At 39.2% G+C, this 16,729-nt stretch overlaps 4 protein-coding genes and 1 long non-coding RNA gene across 9 annotated transcripts; 2 read left to right on the top strand and 3 right to left on the bottom strand.

Annotated features, from left to right (window-relative positions):
• The first annotated feature begins 46 nt into the window (after positions 1-46).
• LOC116847388 (potassium/sodium hyperpolarization-activated cyclic nucleotide-gated channel 1-like) lies at positions 47-8,216 on the top strand. Its single transcript, XM_032822333.1, has 10 exons — positions 47-387; positions 571-809; positions 988-1,200; positions 1,549-1,708; positions 1,790-1,923; positions 1,997-2,184; positions 2,470-2,675; positions 2,876-3,085; positions 3,664-3,970; positions 8,135-8,216. Exons 1-9 carry the CDS (start codon positions 337-339, stop codon positions 3,955-3,957), a joined length of 1,695 nt encoding a protein of 564 aa, XP_032678224.1. The 5' UTR covers positions 47-336; the 3' UTR covers positions 3,958-3,970; positions 8,135-8,216.
• Positions 437-2,015, bottom strand: LOC116847389. The gene is made up of 2 exons (XR_004378752.1): positions 1,811-2,015; positions 437-1,740 (listed from the first exon to the last, which is right to left on the bottom strand). It is a non-coding gene; the product is annotated as an uncharacterized LOC116847389 (long non-coding RNA).
• LOC116847377 lies at positions 3,986-8,695 on the bottom strand. 2 transcript variants are annotated; one of them, XM_032822314.1, is made up of 2 exons: positions 8,546-8,695; positions 3,986-6,427 (listed from the first exon to the last, which is right to left on the bottom strand). In XM_032822314.1, exon 2 carries the CDS (start codon positions 5,871-5,873, stop codon positions 4,758-4,760), a length of 1,116 nt encoding a protein of 371 aa, XP_032678205.1. In that variant the 5' UTR covers positions 5,874-6,427; positions 8,546-8,695; the 3' UTR covers positions 3,986-4,757. The 2 variants fall into 2 exon arrangements, with proteins under 2 accessions (XP_032678205.1, XP_032678204.1); XM_032822313.1 differs by lacking the exon at positions 8,546-8,695 and adding an exon at positions 7,867-8,008.
• Positions 8,696-9,394: 699 nt separating this feature from the next.
• Positions 9,395-11,233, top strand: LOC116847385 (ninjurin-2-like). The gene has a single exon (XM_032822328.1). The coding sequence runs from the start codon at positions 9,428-9,430 to the stop codon at positions 10,097-10,099; it is 672 nt and encodes a 223-aa protein (XP_032678219.1). The 5' UTR covers positions 9,395-9,427; the 3' UTR covers positions 10,100-11,233.
• On the bottom strand, positions 10,498-15,013 carry LOC116847378. 4 transcript variants are annotated; one of them, XM_032822317.1, is made up of 6 exons: positions 14,727-15,013; positions 13,991-14,217; positions 13,813-13,894; positions 12,037-12,242; positions 11,433-11,780; positions 10,498-10,878 (listed from the first exon to the last, which is right to left on the bottom strand). In XM_032822317.1, the coding sequence occupies exons 2-6, from the start codon at positions 14,108-14,110 to the stop codon at positions 10,531-10,533; spliced, it is 1,104 nt and encodes a 367-aa protein (XP_032678208.1). In that variant the 5' UTR covers positions 14,111-14,217; positions 14,727-15,013; the 3' UTR covers positions 10,498-10,530. The 4 variants fall into 4 exon arrangements, with proteins under 4 accessions (XP_032678208.1, XP_032678206.1, XP_032678207.1 ...); XM_032822315.1 differs by having other exon boundaries at positions 13,991-14,326; positions 14,736-15,013; XM_032822316.1 differs by having other exon boundaries at positions 14,736-15,013.
• Between the last annotated feature and the right edge of the window lie 1,716 nt (positions 15,014-16,729).

The raw sequence follows: 16,729 nt of genomic DNA, 5'->3' as shown, positions 1-16,729 counted from the left end.
ATAAGTTTCTAATAATCTTATTATTCCTAATAAAAATAAATTATTAATGTTGCAATTATTTATACAATATTTTGAGAAGCACACACACATTAATCAATCATTACGTGACAATATCTTGTCAACAATCAAATTAGTATATAGATCTATCGTTAAAAAATCGGTTTATTATTGTTATAAATCTGACATTAAAATATTTCTTTAGAAATGGTTATCACAAAAAATAAAGAATAAGCAGGCCGCAGATAAATTAAAACTGGGAGGAAGCAGGCAGAAAAAAATATTCCTGCGTGAAACTCAGGGATTTAACTTTGACATTACAAGATTGAAGAAAACAATATGGATCTAATGACTTTGGTGCCCGATTTCAAGATCGTGCCCAACAGTCGTGTACGTGAGCGTTATTTAAGATATTGTATAGAAATCAATGCTGTGGAAATAACAAAATGAGGAAAAGTATATTTATATAAAAAATAATTTTTTTTATAAACTAGACATTACTTAGCTGCAAACATCACATGGCTTTCGTCCAAGCTGTTTTGCTTATTTAATAACGTTCAATCATTTATGCAGCGTTCACCGCGCGTGAAACATGTCTGCGAGATACCGACAGAAGAAAATCCAGTGACCATGCTGATACCTGGGAGCTCCGCCTGGTCGAGACTGCGACGTTGGTTCCTGAGCACGCGGATAGCGTACCGCAGACATCCATTCACGCGATGGTGTCTGAAGAGCAACAAGGCACTCCATTATGAGATCAGTCGGCATATCCAATCCTACCCTTACATGATTCATCCTTTTAGTTCATTTAGGTTGGTTCCTACAAGAAGTAATGTTGTGTTAGAGTTGAGTTTCTCTTTATACGTTTCATGATAAAAGAACTTTGCGTTGTCTTATATCTGCAGTCTCTCTCTCTCTCTCTCGCCCCCTCTCCCTCTCTCTTTCTCCACTCTTGCAGCGAAATTAAATTGCTATAATTCGTACATGTAGAATAATATGGGAGACCGTGATGATGCTGTTCATCGTAGTGACTCTGATAGTCACACCGATCCTCCTCACCTTTTACTTCGAGAACCACGAGAAATGGTACATCAATCACACGATAAACGCCGTGTTCATGTGCGAGATAACGATACGGTTTTTCACCGGTTATTATGATTACCAAACACAATCGATAGTCTTAGATCCGAAAATCGTAGCGAGGTATGCAAAAGTAGCCTAAAGAATAAAGTTAGTCTAAAGTGATAAAAAATATTCGTTGAAATCGACTGCTTATGATTCATACTTTAAAGAGAAAAGATATAAATTATGTTACGTGAAACTTTTTTCCCATATAGTTCTCTGTAATAAACATACGTTGCAGAGCTTTTCCTTCTATATAATCGATTTTCCCCTTAAAAACTTTTTTAAATCTACACTATTGTAACTATAAAACATAAAAATCGATATTTTTTTATTGAAAATGTGAAGATTATGTATAGGTATGGATAAAATCAACTTTTTCGTTATACAAAACGTGAGACAAACAAACAATATTATTCCAATTCGTAGTAAGTACCTACGAGGATTTTTCGTCCTGGATATATTAGTCGTGTTACCGTTGGAGTTCCTTGCCACCACACCTGAGTCGATATGGTACCTAAGGTCACTGAACTTGCTGAAGATACTATGGCTACGAATCGTGCTCGTTTATTCACGCAGACTCTACTACGTGCGTTCATGGGCTCGTAGTTACTTTTTCCTCTTTACGGACAGAACTGATCATATAAAAATTAACATTGACAAATTGCAGATGTACAAAATCAACTTTCACCTGTATAAAATCGCGGAGATGAGCGTTATTCTCGTCGTGTACGTGCACTGGGTCGCCTGCCTCGAGTATTATCTACCGTTGGTCGTCGCCAAGGTAGCTGGACCAGATAAGGAGTTAGTAAATTGATGAAAAGCGCGAGCGAATCGGCCGAGAACGACGGTAATGAGGAAAATATCGTGATTACAGGTCATGGATTCGATCGTCTTACATGCAGGACAGGAAAACTATATTCCGGATCTACCTAGCATGCATGCATAGAGCTCTCATCGCACTGGCCAGTTCCGCGCATTACTTAAACATGAAGGCAACGGAGGACATATTGTACAACTTGATTCTCACTATTCTCGGTTTCCTCGGCTTTGTTTATCTGCTAGGTAAACGAATAATAATTAAAATAATACTTAAATATATTTAATGAATATAATAAATATATTTAATAAATATAATAAATATATTTAATAAATATAATAAATATATTTAATAAATATATTAAATATATAAATATTAAATATATAAATATATTTAATATTAAATATATAAATATATTTAATAAATATATTAAATATATTTAATAAATATAATAAAAATATATTAAATATATTTAATATAAGAAACTTTTAATCAATATCTAGTCTCGTTTTTCGAATTTTTGGTCGCAGCGCGGTTTTCGCAGATACTGACGACGTTTCATTCCACCAGCAAGAGGCACTTGAAGTTGACGCAACAGTTGCAACAGTACATGAGACACAAGGAACTTCCACATTTCCTGCAGCGACGTTTGCTGACGTACTACAACTACCATAACAAAAGAGGACTCGAGAGGGACAAACACATCATGAAATACGTGTCGCCTTATTTGCGAGAGGTGTATTTAAGGAAGCATCTCACGCTCTTTATAGTTTTTTTGATTAGTTGATGCATATGTGTGTGTATAATGTAGAATAACTTAATAATATAATATTGTTTTAAGTTATTCTATACGTTATCATATTATCAGAATAATGATTTATTACACCCTACATAGTGTGTAGATGATACCGTACGTTTAATTTTTGACGGTTTCAGAAACTTCTTTTGCATAACTATATGAAGCTACTCAACAATGTAGAGTTGTTTAAACACCTGCCGCAAATAGTAGTGACACAATTGGCCGACGTGCTGCATTCGGAGATTTTTATAACGAATGACGTGTTGATCAGAGCTGGTACACGCGGCGACGCGTTATACATTATCGCCTCCGGCACCGTGGCAGTCTTTAATAATATAGGAAAGGAGGTAAAAAATCAAATGATACTTCCTCGTTCAAGCCCGCACTTCACTAAATTTAACACAAGGCGCTTGTGTTTTGATACATGTCCGTTTCAAAGGAGGGTATAACTTTTATAAGGGGGTTCCGCGACCGCGCGCTCGGGGATCATTTTATATTTATATTTTCTTATGTATTTTTTTTCGTTGAAACTAAAAATCATTAGTATAACAATGCCAGACTTAAGGAAAAAAAAAATATATATATATATCTTTTTTTCTTTAAATCTGGCGTTGTTATACTGATGATTTTCGGTTTCTACGAGAAAAAATACATAAAATATAACTATAAAACGATTCGCGGTCACGGAATCCCCTATAAAGATTATACCCTCCTTTGACTTAACATCTGATTATTGTCAAATAATTGATTGTTTACTAAAATACCTCTTATTTGCCATATCCTTTTGGAATTAAATTAAAATAGATTAAACGCTAAATCTAAAGCAAGGAAGTAACGCTAACTTTCAATATCGTGACAAATTCAGTAAAGTGTAGCTTTTTCAAACCCATTCAATTATTCACTGAATGTTCCATGATGAACACAGATCTGCCACTTGGAGGATGGCGCGTATTTCGGCGAGATAGCGTTGGTGATGGAAGACGAGTGGAGGATCGCCAGCGTTGTCGCTGTGGAGAACTGCGAGGTCCATGTCCTGTCGCGCGTCAACTTCCAACGCATCCTAACGCCGTATCCCGATCTGCTGACTCATCTGCAAAACGTCGCGCTCGCGTTTCTGGAACAAACTCTGCCACTCGAAGAGGCATACGAACTGGATTCCTCGGCATTGGCGTCCATTAAGGTTAACATCAGCAGTATAAAGACCAAGAGGAGGGACTGAATCGGCGAGCAAGGTAAAGTAGATGCAATTACTCTGATAACTCGATGTCTTCGCGAGACTCCTTTTAATCATCTGCCAAAAGTAAACTTAGTTAATTACTTGATATCGCACACGTGATCCTATTGGAAAGATTAAAAAGTTTCGTTAGAAATGAAGTATTCAAAACGAGGTGATTCTAATCGTGCCATTTGGTGCGTATTCTTCACCTTTTATTCGTCCCGTAAATATTTCATTTATATCTTTCATATTTTTTCAACTATTAACTATAACGATGTTTTCACGTCATTTTATCTAATGGACTGAAAAGTGTGTCATTTATATAATTAACAATCGAGACAACGAAATGATTCAACAGAATCGTCAAACTCTCAGCATAATTGTAACAAATCAACGACTAACAATAATAAACGTTCCGTTCAGATGTTCGAGCGATCACGTTTCCCACTAAACGCACGCCATAACATAACAATTATCTAAAATTAAAAATCTAAGAAGGACAAAAGAGCCAGAAATGCAGGTGTTGTGCGCTTTAATTACATAAAATTATAGATGTAATTAAATTATAGCGCATAACACCTGTATCTTTGGCTCTTTTGTCCTTCTTAGATTTTTAATTTTCTTTAAATTTTAGAGCCGACATAACTTCTCGTTATATAACAATTATCAATTAGTTTCAAATGCAACTATCAGTGCAACTGTCGCTGTAGAATGCCCTCCTCGTTTTAAATTAGAATAACTGTCTTCCGCCTCGTTCATCTGCGACGCCTGGATCGTTTTACATTCGGCGGAAGTGGTTCGCGTCAGAAGTGGCGGGCTCGTCTCCTCTGCGGGTTCCTGTACGACTGTTGGTATACAGACATAAGGCGCCAGTGCTCCGGATAATCGGCGTCCCGACAGCCATTGACTACACTGAACGGCGGCGTCAAGGTGTCGATGCAGAAGGCTCTCCTGGCGAACGGCGTTCGCGGCCTCGGCACCGTCATCTTGGCTGGTGGCAGGCCGTTCCTGCGGACGTCGTCGCACTTCCTTTCGGTGCCCAACGCGATCCCCACGGCGGACTTGATCAGTCGCGGGTCCCGTTGTTTCTTCTCCTCCTCCGACACGCAAGCGGCGCACCTGCGCTCGGTGATCCGCAGCACGGAATTCGCCCTTGCGGGCTTCCTACCTCGCGCAAGTTCCGCGACCTCTGCCACTGCGATTGACTCCATGCCGTCGCAGAGACACTCGCAGCAGCATCGATCCCTCGACTTCGAGTTTGTCTGTGGTTTTTCCTTCTCGGCCGCGCAACCGCACTTGCCGTGGTCGCCCTCTTCTTGGCTATGAGCCAGGAGCTCGCGGTTCTTCGGTACCGGCGTGTGCTGGATCAGAGCGAAGATCGCCGGCGCCGAGCCGCCCTCGGAACCGTCGATGTGCGTCGACCGGCGTGGCTCGTACACGGGGTCGACCGGAGTTTCCCAGCAAATCGCCAAGTCCATCCTGGTCTTCGGCTCCTTGTAGCCGAGCGCGGGTGCGAAGCGATCTCGTCTCGTCAGGATGTTCGCTTGTTTTCGATACTTCGCTTCGCAGGTGGCCGAGCAAGCACGATGTTTGTGCGCAGCAACCGTCATATTCTTGAACACGCGGTCGTCCACCTTATCCGGGAGCGGCTGATGCTGCAGGTTCTCTGCGTGCAGCCTCTTCGCCAAAGCGAACTTGTCGTAACACGAGTTGGTCTCAATTGCTTCGCCTGATTCTTCCTCTTTCTCTCTCTCGTCTTCGTCGTCGGACCTCCTTCGAGACTTCGGGCATCCTGACGTGTGTTTCCTCAAGCAGCGCGAACTCCTCGAGTTCGCGGAGCCGCGTCCGCATTGGCAGCATCCGCGAGGTTCGTTGGCCGTAAGAGCGATCGATTTATCGCGGCACTCGTGCGACTCCATGTTACTCGCAGTCGTTTTCTCAGGCGTTGCGAAGATCACGTTCACCCACGAAGAGACGTGGACGTAGGAAGATCTCGTAGACTTTCCATAGCTGATCAAGCAACTGAATTCTTTATTAACGTGTATTCACGAGCGACGATCTTCTTCAGTACATAATAAGGCAAGTTATTCAAACTTCAGAATCGCTCGTTTCAATTCTACTTGCGTCTTCCATTGAGAATTCTTCGTCCATTCTTCTTCTTACTCGAACATTCACAGGTTCCTTCGTATCTTGACCCGTCAAAGATGACTAAGACGAGTGATACTTGTTTTTTTTTTCGTTATACACACTCTAGAACGACTATTTCGCGCTTTTCCTTTCTCCGCCGGCGATATTCCTCATGGTCGCTCGCAGACAACAGCATCTCGCGTAATCGAATTCCGAGCGGTATCGTTGTACTTCATTATCGGTCTCCAGGCCGTATTAGATTAAAGTTAATAGTTGTCGACGTTCGTGCAGTCCCTCCGCCGAGATAAAACGCTGACTTGAGGTACTTGATCATCTTGCCCGTCACCTGAAACGTACACACGACTGTTAATGAATTAACAGATCGAGAAGAGATTCTCAGAAACGCGAGCGAAATGATTTCATCTCTCGATGGGGCCCGCCACCAGTCGAGTCGTTCCTCGTCTTCTGTCGGCAAATAGCCGAGGACTACCTTAGGAATGCTTAAGCCGAGTGGCGGAATTCAATGCCTCTCGGTTTCCTTGACGACATAATAATTCGATAGCGAGTTCGTTGTACATATATACAGGGTGTTTTTTTTAACTTGAGACCGCTAAATATCTCGAAAAATAAGCATTGTACGACAAAAATGTCCCAAATAAACCCTCAATAGTTTCGAGGGCGCAATTCAATCCCACAAAAATTATCCACCTCCCGCCCCCCCCTGGAGATGGGGCGGGGGTAACTTTGAAATCTTAAACGGGAACCCCTACTTTTTATTACATATTACATATTCGGATTCTACATCCAAAAACACGTAACTTTTTTTTTCTATTTCTGATAAATGGCGCTGCATTCGGCGAAAATTAGGTAACCTTCGTTTTCTTCAAAGGAAATCCCCTATAATGACGCTACGTCGAAGAAAAGTAACTTTTGTCGGAAACATGTTTTTTCGAATTATCGTAAATATCTACGATAATTTTTTATCCGTTTTAACTAAAAAATGAAAATAAAAGTTATAATCTCCAATGGCCATCTATCAGAAATAGAAAAAAAAAGTTCAGACAAAAGTTACGTGTTTTTGGATGTAGAATCCGAATCTGTAATAAAAAGTAGGGGTTCCCATTTAAGATTTCAAAGTTACCCCCCATCAGTCATCCCCAGGGGGGCGGGAGGTGGATAATTTTTGTGGGATTGAATTGCGCCCTCGAAACTATTGAGGGTTTATTTGGGACATTTTTGTCGTACAATGCTTATTTTTCGAGATATTTAGCAGTCTCAAGTTAAAAAAAACACCCTGTATATATCACACGCTTCATACACTGAGAGAAATTATCCGCTAAAAAATTAACAAACAGATATTTCCGATCAAATTCCGATCGACTTTTACATCCGATCAGGCTATTCGATTAAATTTGATTGAATACTCCTGATCATAATGATATTTCGTCGGATCAATAGATCAAAGAATTAAAAAGCCGATATTACTCATCGGATGTTTCCTGACCGCATAAAAGAATTGAACGGTATTCAATCGGAAATATCCCTTTAATTTTTCATTGGATGATTTCTCTTAGTATAGACGAGTCCGGTTTTTCACAGACAACAACACATGCGAGTAGTGGATGATTATATCGTTCTAGGGAACGAGCTTGAGCGAAAATAGGTAACGAGGGATTACGCGTAAGGAAAGTCGCGCGCTGGGGATTTTGCCGAGGCATAATTCCGATCGCATTACCGGGAAGAGTTTCGCGGTATCGTTCTGGGTCATACGCGGACGTCACGTACCGTAAAACACCGGGAAAGGTAGGGGAACACCGATGATGACTCGTCACTCCTGCGTGCGACTCGGAATCATTGCATACATTACTTTCAGCCGACTAAGATGCGATCGCGCAGCGTGCACCCCCTCATGAATATCTCGTGTGACATAATCACGCGAGTACACGCAGAAAGAATTACGCGCCGCTTCCCTTATCGCACTTGCCTATTAAAGCCGAGAAAGAAGAAAAAAAAAAAAGAGAGAAATCAACGTAGACCGTCGCATTATTTATAGCGGCGAATCCGCGAACGACGCTCTTCTGGACCATTGCCATTCTCCCTTCCACAGGACATTTCGCGGGAAGACCTTGGAAACGCGATTGAGATCCACGGCTTTATGTACGAGACCACGTGCTGACTGCACGCAACTACACGGTCGTGAAGTCTTACTCTCGTTCGATTGCCTTTCCCACCTCCTGAATATTCTGCTATGATTATGCATGTGACGGTATCTGTAACGCCCCTCGGGGGCGTTAGAACAAAGACAGTACAATCCAGATGTGTGGTCGAGCAACGTGCGTGTGTGTGCATGAGCAAAGTCGTCGAAACTTTACGGAGTACCGCGAATTTATTCCGATTTGCCGTACAGAGAAACTGCGGAGAATTCTTGATATTAAAAGAGATAGAAAAATCAAAGTATTCATACCGATTGTTACTCGAGATCGCAAGTATATTCCATACAAGATAGCGCAAGCAGTAATCACGAGTCTTAATTCACTGTCATAAATGCTCTATTAATTAATTACGGTAACTGTGTGTGTATGCGTGCATCGCAACGCAACGCAACGCAACGCAGCCTGGGAAACCACACGACTGTGACGTTAGTTAGCGGCCAGTGCGACCTCCGCCGGCGGCGTTGAATCAGCGGCAGCGTTGAAGAACATCGCGCGTGGCACTCGCGTTGGACAGTTCGCTCCGGACAAGCGAAGGGACGCTCAGTGATACTCGGTGCTCCGGCTCGAATAAGTTGAATAGTTGCTGCGTGCAGGAAACGCGAGTACAAAACGAACGACGAAAGTGGAAAACACACGTCGAAATCCCTTCACTTGATCCTTCAGTTGTCGCGGTTTCGTTTGGGACATCGTCGTTTTCGAGACATCCAAGTAAGATATCAGGATAAATCTATAATCGTTACACACCAGTTGCTAAAGCGGTTTGAAAACTTGTGAATGTGTAAGAACTTGTAAAGTAATTTCAACTTTTCTTATCTTGAGGAGTTCACTTTATTTCATTAAAATAATCTGTACATATTTACCACTGAAGAGGGTCCAAGATGAGATCAAAACAGACAAGTTTATGACAATAGTGAATCTTATTTGAATATGCTAATAAGATAAATATACATAAGTTTTTTATAGTATTAAGTTTTATAGTATTAAGGCAACCGTGTGTGTTCTTAAAGGCCCGATATTCTTTAATTTCGATTTCATCTAACATTTCCTCACTTCAGTCTTCCAGACTTAATTTTGATCCTTTGTAATATTTGCAGTTTATCACTGATCCATCACAGTCGTCGACTGCGGACAGCATGATGTCCTCCAAAATTGACGGGAGCGAGATGTTGTACATGGACGAGATTCACGACGAAGTGTCGAAGCCGTTAACTTCCGTGGACACGCACATTGTACCATACATCCGATCGCGTGCCGGCTCTCTAGGGGAGACCGAGCTGCCGAAAATCCCAGACTCGAATTTGGGACCTGAGCTCAACGATCTGAACGAGATCGACGGAAAGCCGATCGGTTTCGACGACGGATTGCTGCTGAGACGTCCATTCTCGCCGAACAACAACGTCGGAAGCCACGATTTCATCACCGAGCCGAAGCTCACGCCCGACGTAAACCTGTATCAGCACAAGAAGACAGTGGCCCAAGGCATGATGGACCTGGCACTGTTGTCTGCCAACGCGAATCAGATGCGCTACGTTCTGCAGACGGACGGCCAACATCCATACTTCTACCCGTCGCTCGCTATGATCAGTTTGAGCCTGTTCCTGCAGATCGCCGTGGGTATCGGTCTGATATGGAATAGCTACTACAATGTCAAAGAGCACGATCAGATGTGCAAAGCCAACAAAGCGAATAACTGGACAGTGATCGGTATTTTTCTCGTGACGATACTCAATGTGTTTATCTCGTCATTCGGCGTCGTTGATCAGACGTCGACGACGCCGACGACCACCGCTGTCGCGTCCGTGTAGCAGTTTTCTCATGACAATCGTGCGATCGTACATTATTTATGTGTGAGATGTTCCCAGTTTTTAACGAACGAACTTTGGGAACATCATACATAATTTCTCCTGTTGAGGCTATCTCAGACACGCTCAAGAGTGCGAGAAGTTGCTCGCACATGGTAGGATGGTATCCCGAGTACTTCATACTCGCCTTGCCTATTAGGATGCCAACCTGATTCACTTGTTATTTTTAATTTCTGCGATATATGTGAGCGTGTGTGTGTGGAAGTTACGTGCGTATTTTTATGTTATTCATTCATAGTATTTCATGGTATATGATTACACATTTGTATTTATACGGCACTTCTCACGATATACATGAAGAATAATTCTCTTAATTTGCTATATCATATAAGTTATAAGTTTATTTTTTAAGAAAATGAGACGATATAACAAGTTTAAACATGATAAATTGACGGTATCTGTTCCAGTACTTCTCTCAATTCCGCCACTAGTTGCTTCTCATGTTTTTGTCGACTTTCTTCTTCAGCGACCACACATTTGCTTATTTCATCTAACCATTTTTGCGCTTCAGTAGAGTTACATCGACATTTCTTTAAGCGTGACGGCGGATCTAATAAGGGTTTCTGCGACTCGCTAGGAAACGTTTTCCCGGACGTCTTTAGATATCTGTATCGTCCGTCAATTAAGCGACACAAATATGAAGTAAAATGTTCGAGTTCGCTTTTCATGATTTTACTGGAGTAGTGTTTCATGGTTTTTCGATGTTCTTGGGTCACGATAGCCTGTAACGCGAATCGTCGTTATCATAGAACGCTAGTGATATTGCCCAAGGTTCGATTGCGCATCAACTGAATGATAAACCAACACTTATAATTAGGTCTTCGTTTATTTTAAAAGATATTATTTGACTGTTAGTTAGCTTACCACACAGTTGATGTAGTCATAAAAATTAAAAACGCGATGAATCACCTCGGATGAGACTCAAATGCTACTCGAAATCTTTCAAAGTTTTAGCCACACTTATCATTAGAATTTCTGTCTACGTGTTTATCATGTATTTTTATATTATTTATACACATAATAGTTTCTTTTATATTATTTATACGTTATAATTTATATTATATTTTATATATTTTATATAATATTATATTTTTATATCCTGTACATATTTTGCCAAGTATCCGAGATTTCCGAGATTCTCTTTGTATGACTTGCATACAAAGACCTGTAAGTTTTTGTATGACTTAATATTTCGTGAACCCTTGAGGCATAGATTTGAGCGTCTAATACACTACACTAATATACTATAAATTCGAAGATATTTCTCATGATTTACCATCCAATCGAAGAACACGTGCCGTACTTCCAGCCACTTGACGTGAACCTCAAGCAGCTTTTGCGCATCATTAAATTCCTGCAGTTTCTTCTGATCCTCCGCGGAAGCTTTGCCGCCCAGCAACGCTATGCGTTTCGTCAACGCTATCTCGCACGCTTTCAAGTCCGGGAGATCTTGGTGTGTCGTAGATTTACGTCCAAAGTGTTCTCTGCTCGCCTCGCCTATTTTCGACGCTAATCTGCTCCATTCCCGTCTCAATTCGGAAATCTCCTTGAGGTTCATGTTCACCTTGGCGTTGAGATATGAAATTTTTTCGAGCTCGGCGGATATCGGCAAAGGCGCGCGGCTCTTCATGATACACAGTTGAATGAAAGGAAACAATTACACCATATAAAAAGTGCTAATGGCTTTGCGTGTGTAATACTCATATCGGATCGTTGCGGACGAGATATACGCTTCCGAAAGTCTCGATTTTTCGAAGTAAACTTTTATAAAATAACGCGAATCTTTTAAAATATATAAATAAAATTCACCTTTCTTTTGTAAGTAAATGAAATTTACACAAAACCGACATTGATATCAATGTGAAAAATTTGGAACTAACTTTTCGTATAGCATCGTCAAAATTGTCGGTCCGGATACTTTTAGTGAGTTTCATTCGATGAATCAAAGTCAGAACATCCTCAGTGCCCAATAGCCAAGCTAAGGCTATCAATAAGACTCTAGTTCCTCCATTGGCTTGTGGAACGTAAAATTCTAACATTGGGTATTGCAAAATTGCGAAATTCAACTTATCACTGTGACAGCTATCTACAAATACAATAATATGCGAAATAAATCCAAAGCTTTTATATAATTATAATTTAATGTAATTTCATATAGTTGTATATCTTTTTTTCTCGGGAACGTACCACTGGTGTAATAAGAGTGAAATATACTTGTTTCACTCTAACTTATTGCACCAGCATGCATTAATTCAGAGAATTCTTCGAAAATGACCAAATATTATCTTGTAAAATCATGTACTGATGTTTTAGTATCATCCCAGATAGCACAGAGAATTAAAAAAAAATTAAAAAAGAATTCAGTTGTATGTCATCATTTCTGAATTCATTTTCAGATGCAAAAAGAATTCTTCAGAGTTCAATTCAGTGAAAATTCTTTTTGCACTTAAAAATGAACTTAGAATTGGTGACATATAACTGAATTCTTTTTGAATTCTCTGTGCTATCTGGAATGTGTATTGTGATTATGACATGTAGCGTCCATGTGACATTATCAAAAATTCACAATGTGTGTTAATGAAATTAAAAAATTCGGCAAATATGCAGTATAATATTCTCATCTTGGATATTTTTTGTAAATTTGTATATTTTAGGACGTAGAATTGATTTCTGAAAGCGAAAATTGTCGCTCTTTTTCATTTTCTTGTTTCTTTTATTTTAATGTTTTATGCTATCGATAAGAGAGTAGGAAAGTGATACTTTCATTATGAAATTTTCTAACTTTGTGTCAATGTGTCTAATTATTTTAAGTCTTATAAGATAGTATATATGATTAAAGCAGAGAAAAGCATGCATGAAATATTCTCTGCTTTATAACAGAGTTTATGCTTTTGATTAAATCCAGACAACACAATCTTCACAGGATATCCTAAAAACATTTTCAGAACATTCTACATCCTGAGAACATCCTCAAGACATCCTCCAGAGATCTTGTGCTGTTTGGGTTTAATCAAAAGCATAAACTCTGTTATAAAGTAGAGAATAGTTTATGTATGCTTTTCTCTGCTTTAACCATATATACTATCTTATAAGACTTGTGTCTAAATAATTAGACACATTGACACAAAGTTAGAACGTTTTATAATAAAAGTTATCACTTTCCTAGTTACCAACATCATGAAACATTAAAATAAAAAAACAAGAAAACAAAAAATGAACGACAATTTTCGCTTTCAGAAATCAATTTTATGTGTTAAAATATATAAATTTACAAAGTTTGAAAAAAATTCAAGATGAAAGCGTTATACTGCATATTTACCAAAAATTCAGTCGTGCAAAACTGACACATTCACGTTGTTGCGAGATTAATAAGAAATTAATTTCCTTCAAATGTCACTCTTCAAATTGTCTTGCATAAAAAAGAAGAAACATTTTCTCTCAGAAAGAGACTGTATGGAGAGACTGATTCTTATATCACAGAACTGTGCAAACTGGTAATGCAGCTTTTTGCAAAGTCAGATCTAAGGAAGAAAAAGGTAAGTCGCGTCAAGATAATTTTATAATGTGAATATTTATCACCACAGATTTGCATTAATTGCAGAGCAGAGTATGTTGCAAGGTTTCACATGCACATACATAAGTCAACTGAAACGAACCATATATATCATTTCTGTTGTATCCTTTCAGTTTCACAGAGTAGTCACTCAAAATTAACAGAATATGCCGCAGCTTGCATTCCTAATAAAGAAAAAAAAAAGAGAAAAAACATGCCATATCTATCACAGATCTATCAAGTACATCACGGGAGACTGTATATTCAAATTTAATACTTACGATTTGGTAATCCACAATGTTATCATAGGCTGATATAAGATCCTTGGGCTCCAGTTCCACGTTGATTAGCGAACGCATACATTGACACAATAGCTCGAGTGCTTCGATTACATTAGGCATGGTTAACAATTATTCTCGCTTTCTTCACAGACTTCAGCAGCACTTTCTTAGGAAACACGTGTATCTTTCCAGTTCCAAATTAAACGCGTGATGTAGTACGCAGCACGCTGCAATGATGACAAATGGAGTGGCCAATCTTTCCTCCACGTGCTCTGACTTTCCCGCGCACGATGGCAGATACATAAGTGGTCTGTTCTTTCGCTCTGCACTGCTACACTGGTGCAACAAGTTAGAGAGAGATAAAAGGCCTGTTCTTTGTACATGTCTGCTGAACTAGTGCAATAAGTTAGAGTGAGAAAACATATATTTGTTTCACTTCAATATATTGCACCAGTTCAGCAGTGCAGCTATAAAGAACAGGCCTAAATATATACTTATTTCACTCTAACTTAAGGCGTTTTTTCGTTTCGTGACCACGGTAGCGTTTGGTTGGTTAGTTCGGTCCACTTAACGCTCGCAACGTGCTCGAGGCGTTGCGAGCGTTAAGTGGACCGAACTAACCAACCAAACGCTACCGTGGTCACGAAACGAAAAACACCTTTATTGCACCAGTGCAATAGTGCAGAGCGAAAGAATAGATCTATATATGTGTGCGTATACAAAATTGAAGGATCACTTTTCTCACGCAAAATAGAACTTGCTGTAATTTCCACAAGAATAATGACGCAGTTTGGGAAGAATTTTAGAGTCTGAAGTCTGTAATTTTTAGGTATGTTTCCGAAAATAACCTCTATTTTTTACGAAATTAATACGAATATAAATCAAGAACTATCAAAAAAACTTTAGAATAGCAGAGTCGGTTAGCTGAGCCCGCTAATGCCTTAGAGCATATATATAAGCTGCGTTCGAACACTGTGTGCACACTACTAGACGATAGCCGATGGAGTAAGCGAAATACAAGAGTGAGATAAAAAGAGAGGGAGAGTACTCGAGTGACGTTTTCGAACGCAGCCATATGGAGGGGGAATGCGGACACGAAAGTGTCTCCAAGTGTGTGCGAGAGAGAAACTATACGTTCCTATTCGTCCTCTGTATACATGCGTTGAAGTTGATAGGTTATGTTATAGAGTGACAGGAGATAAGTTATTTTCTTCTCATAGAGCTCTGAGAATTTTTTCAGAATTTTGTATTAACTTTCTAGTACTTCAAGAAAATGCAAGAAAACGCAAAAAAATACAGTATTAAAAATGTTAATATAAAATTCTGAAAAAATTCTGCGAGTTCTATGAGAAGAAAATAAACAATTTTTATATCTTGCTATTTTTCGGTAAAGTTGATAGAATTCAAGTAAAAAAAATATTGAAACCAATAATTTTGTAGTTCAGCAACAACTATACTTTTCTCTCTCGCACAGATCTTGGAGACACTTTTGGGGTCCTATTCTTGAAATTTTTGCGTATACGTAATTTTCATTGCGCAGCTATTTTATAGTATGATTAAACCTGCGCAGTAAAACTTACGTATACGCAACTATTTTAAGAATAAGGGCCTTGGTCTACAGGAGGCATACGCAATTCCCCCTCCATATATATATGCTCTAAGGCTAATGCTGCCTAGTGGCGCCATTTATCGGTGTATTATTGGTTCTTTTTAGCTGCACTGCTGAACTGGTGCAATAAGTTAGAATGAGAAAAAATATACTTGTCTCCAAATAAAACTCTTTTGTGTAGTTTAAAGCCAGCGGCACACCGTGCTTATTTTCGTGCTGGATTGCTTGTTGGATGGAAATACTTTGTTTTGATTGGTGCATTTCCATCCATCTTCAGAAATGCACCAATCAGCAAGCAATCTAGCATGAAAACAAGTACTGTGTGCCGCTGGCTTAAGTTGGTAAAAAAAGCTTCGAACTTTTTGATTGAAAAAAAAAAGGTTCGAGTCTAAGGCCGATATTCATAGTCAGATCTTATATTTAAGATCAACTTAAGTACTGTCCTAAGATGTCATGAACCAATCATAGAGCCATATTCGCATCTTAAGACATTACTTAAGACGATCTTGAAATAAGATTCGACTATGAATACCGGCCTTAGGCCAGATCTTATATTTAAAGGCCACTCTACAATTGCATAAGCGTGATCGTGAACATAAGAATCAACCAATTAGAGTATTTTATTTACTAATTTCTTTATTCTGATTGGTCGTAATCATCTACAACCATTTACAACCACGCTTACTCAATTATAGAATGGCCTTAAGACTGTCTTAAGTTTAACTTCAGATGTTTGTAGCCAATGAAATCATCCGTAGAGCATCTAAAGATGAACTTAAGACGTTCTTAAATATAAAATCCGATTGTAAATACCGGCCTAGGCTAAGGAATTTTTATTAATTCCAAAAGATCTGCTACGAGCCGCTAGTGTACTCAATGAAAATTCGAGATCGTAGTTTTATATCTGTATCTCATTGGTCGGATAGGCTACTTCCTAGACCCGTACATCTTTACTGTACACCTTTTATTTTCAATAAAAAAAAAAAAAAACCAGGTGTAGTTCAACTCAACGATAAATAAAACGTACATTACTTTCACGTAGTATCGTAAACATATGTAACATATACAGAGCATATAAATATGACATGTTAAAATATATCAGTTTAAAATATGATCAAAAACAATCCGAG

Source organism: Odontomachus brunneus, unplaced genomic scaffold, assembly GCF_010583005.1.
Source record: "Odontomachus brunneus isolate Ranch 3 - 2012 unplaced genomic scaffold, Obru_v1 Obru_scaffold_077, whole genome shotgun sequence".
In the NCBI taxonomy this organism is placed as follows: Eukaryota; Metazoa; Arthropoda; class Insecta; order Hymenoptera; family Formicidae; genus Odontomachus; species Odontomachus brunneus.
Note: the sequence above shows the minus strand (reverse complement) of the source record. Positions and strands in the feature narration are given on the sequence as shown.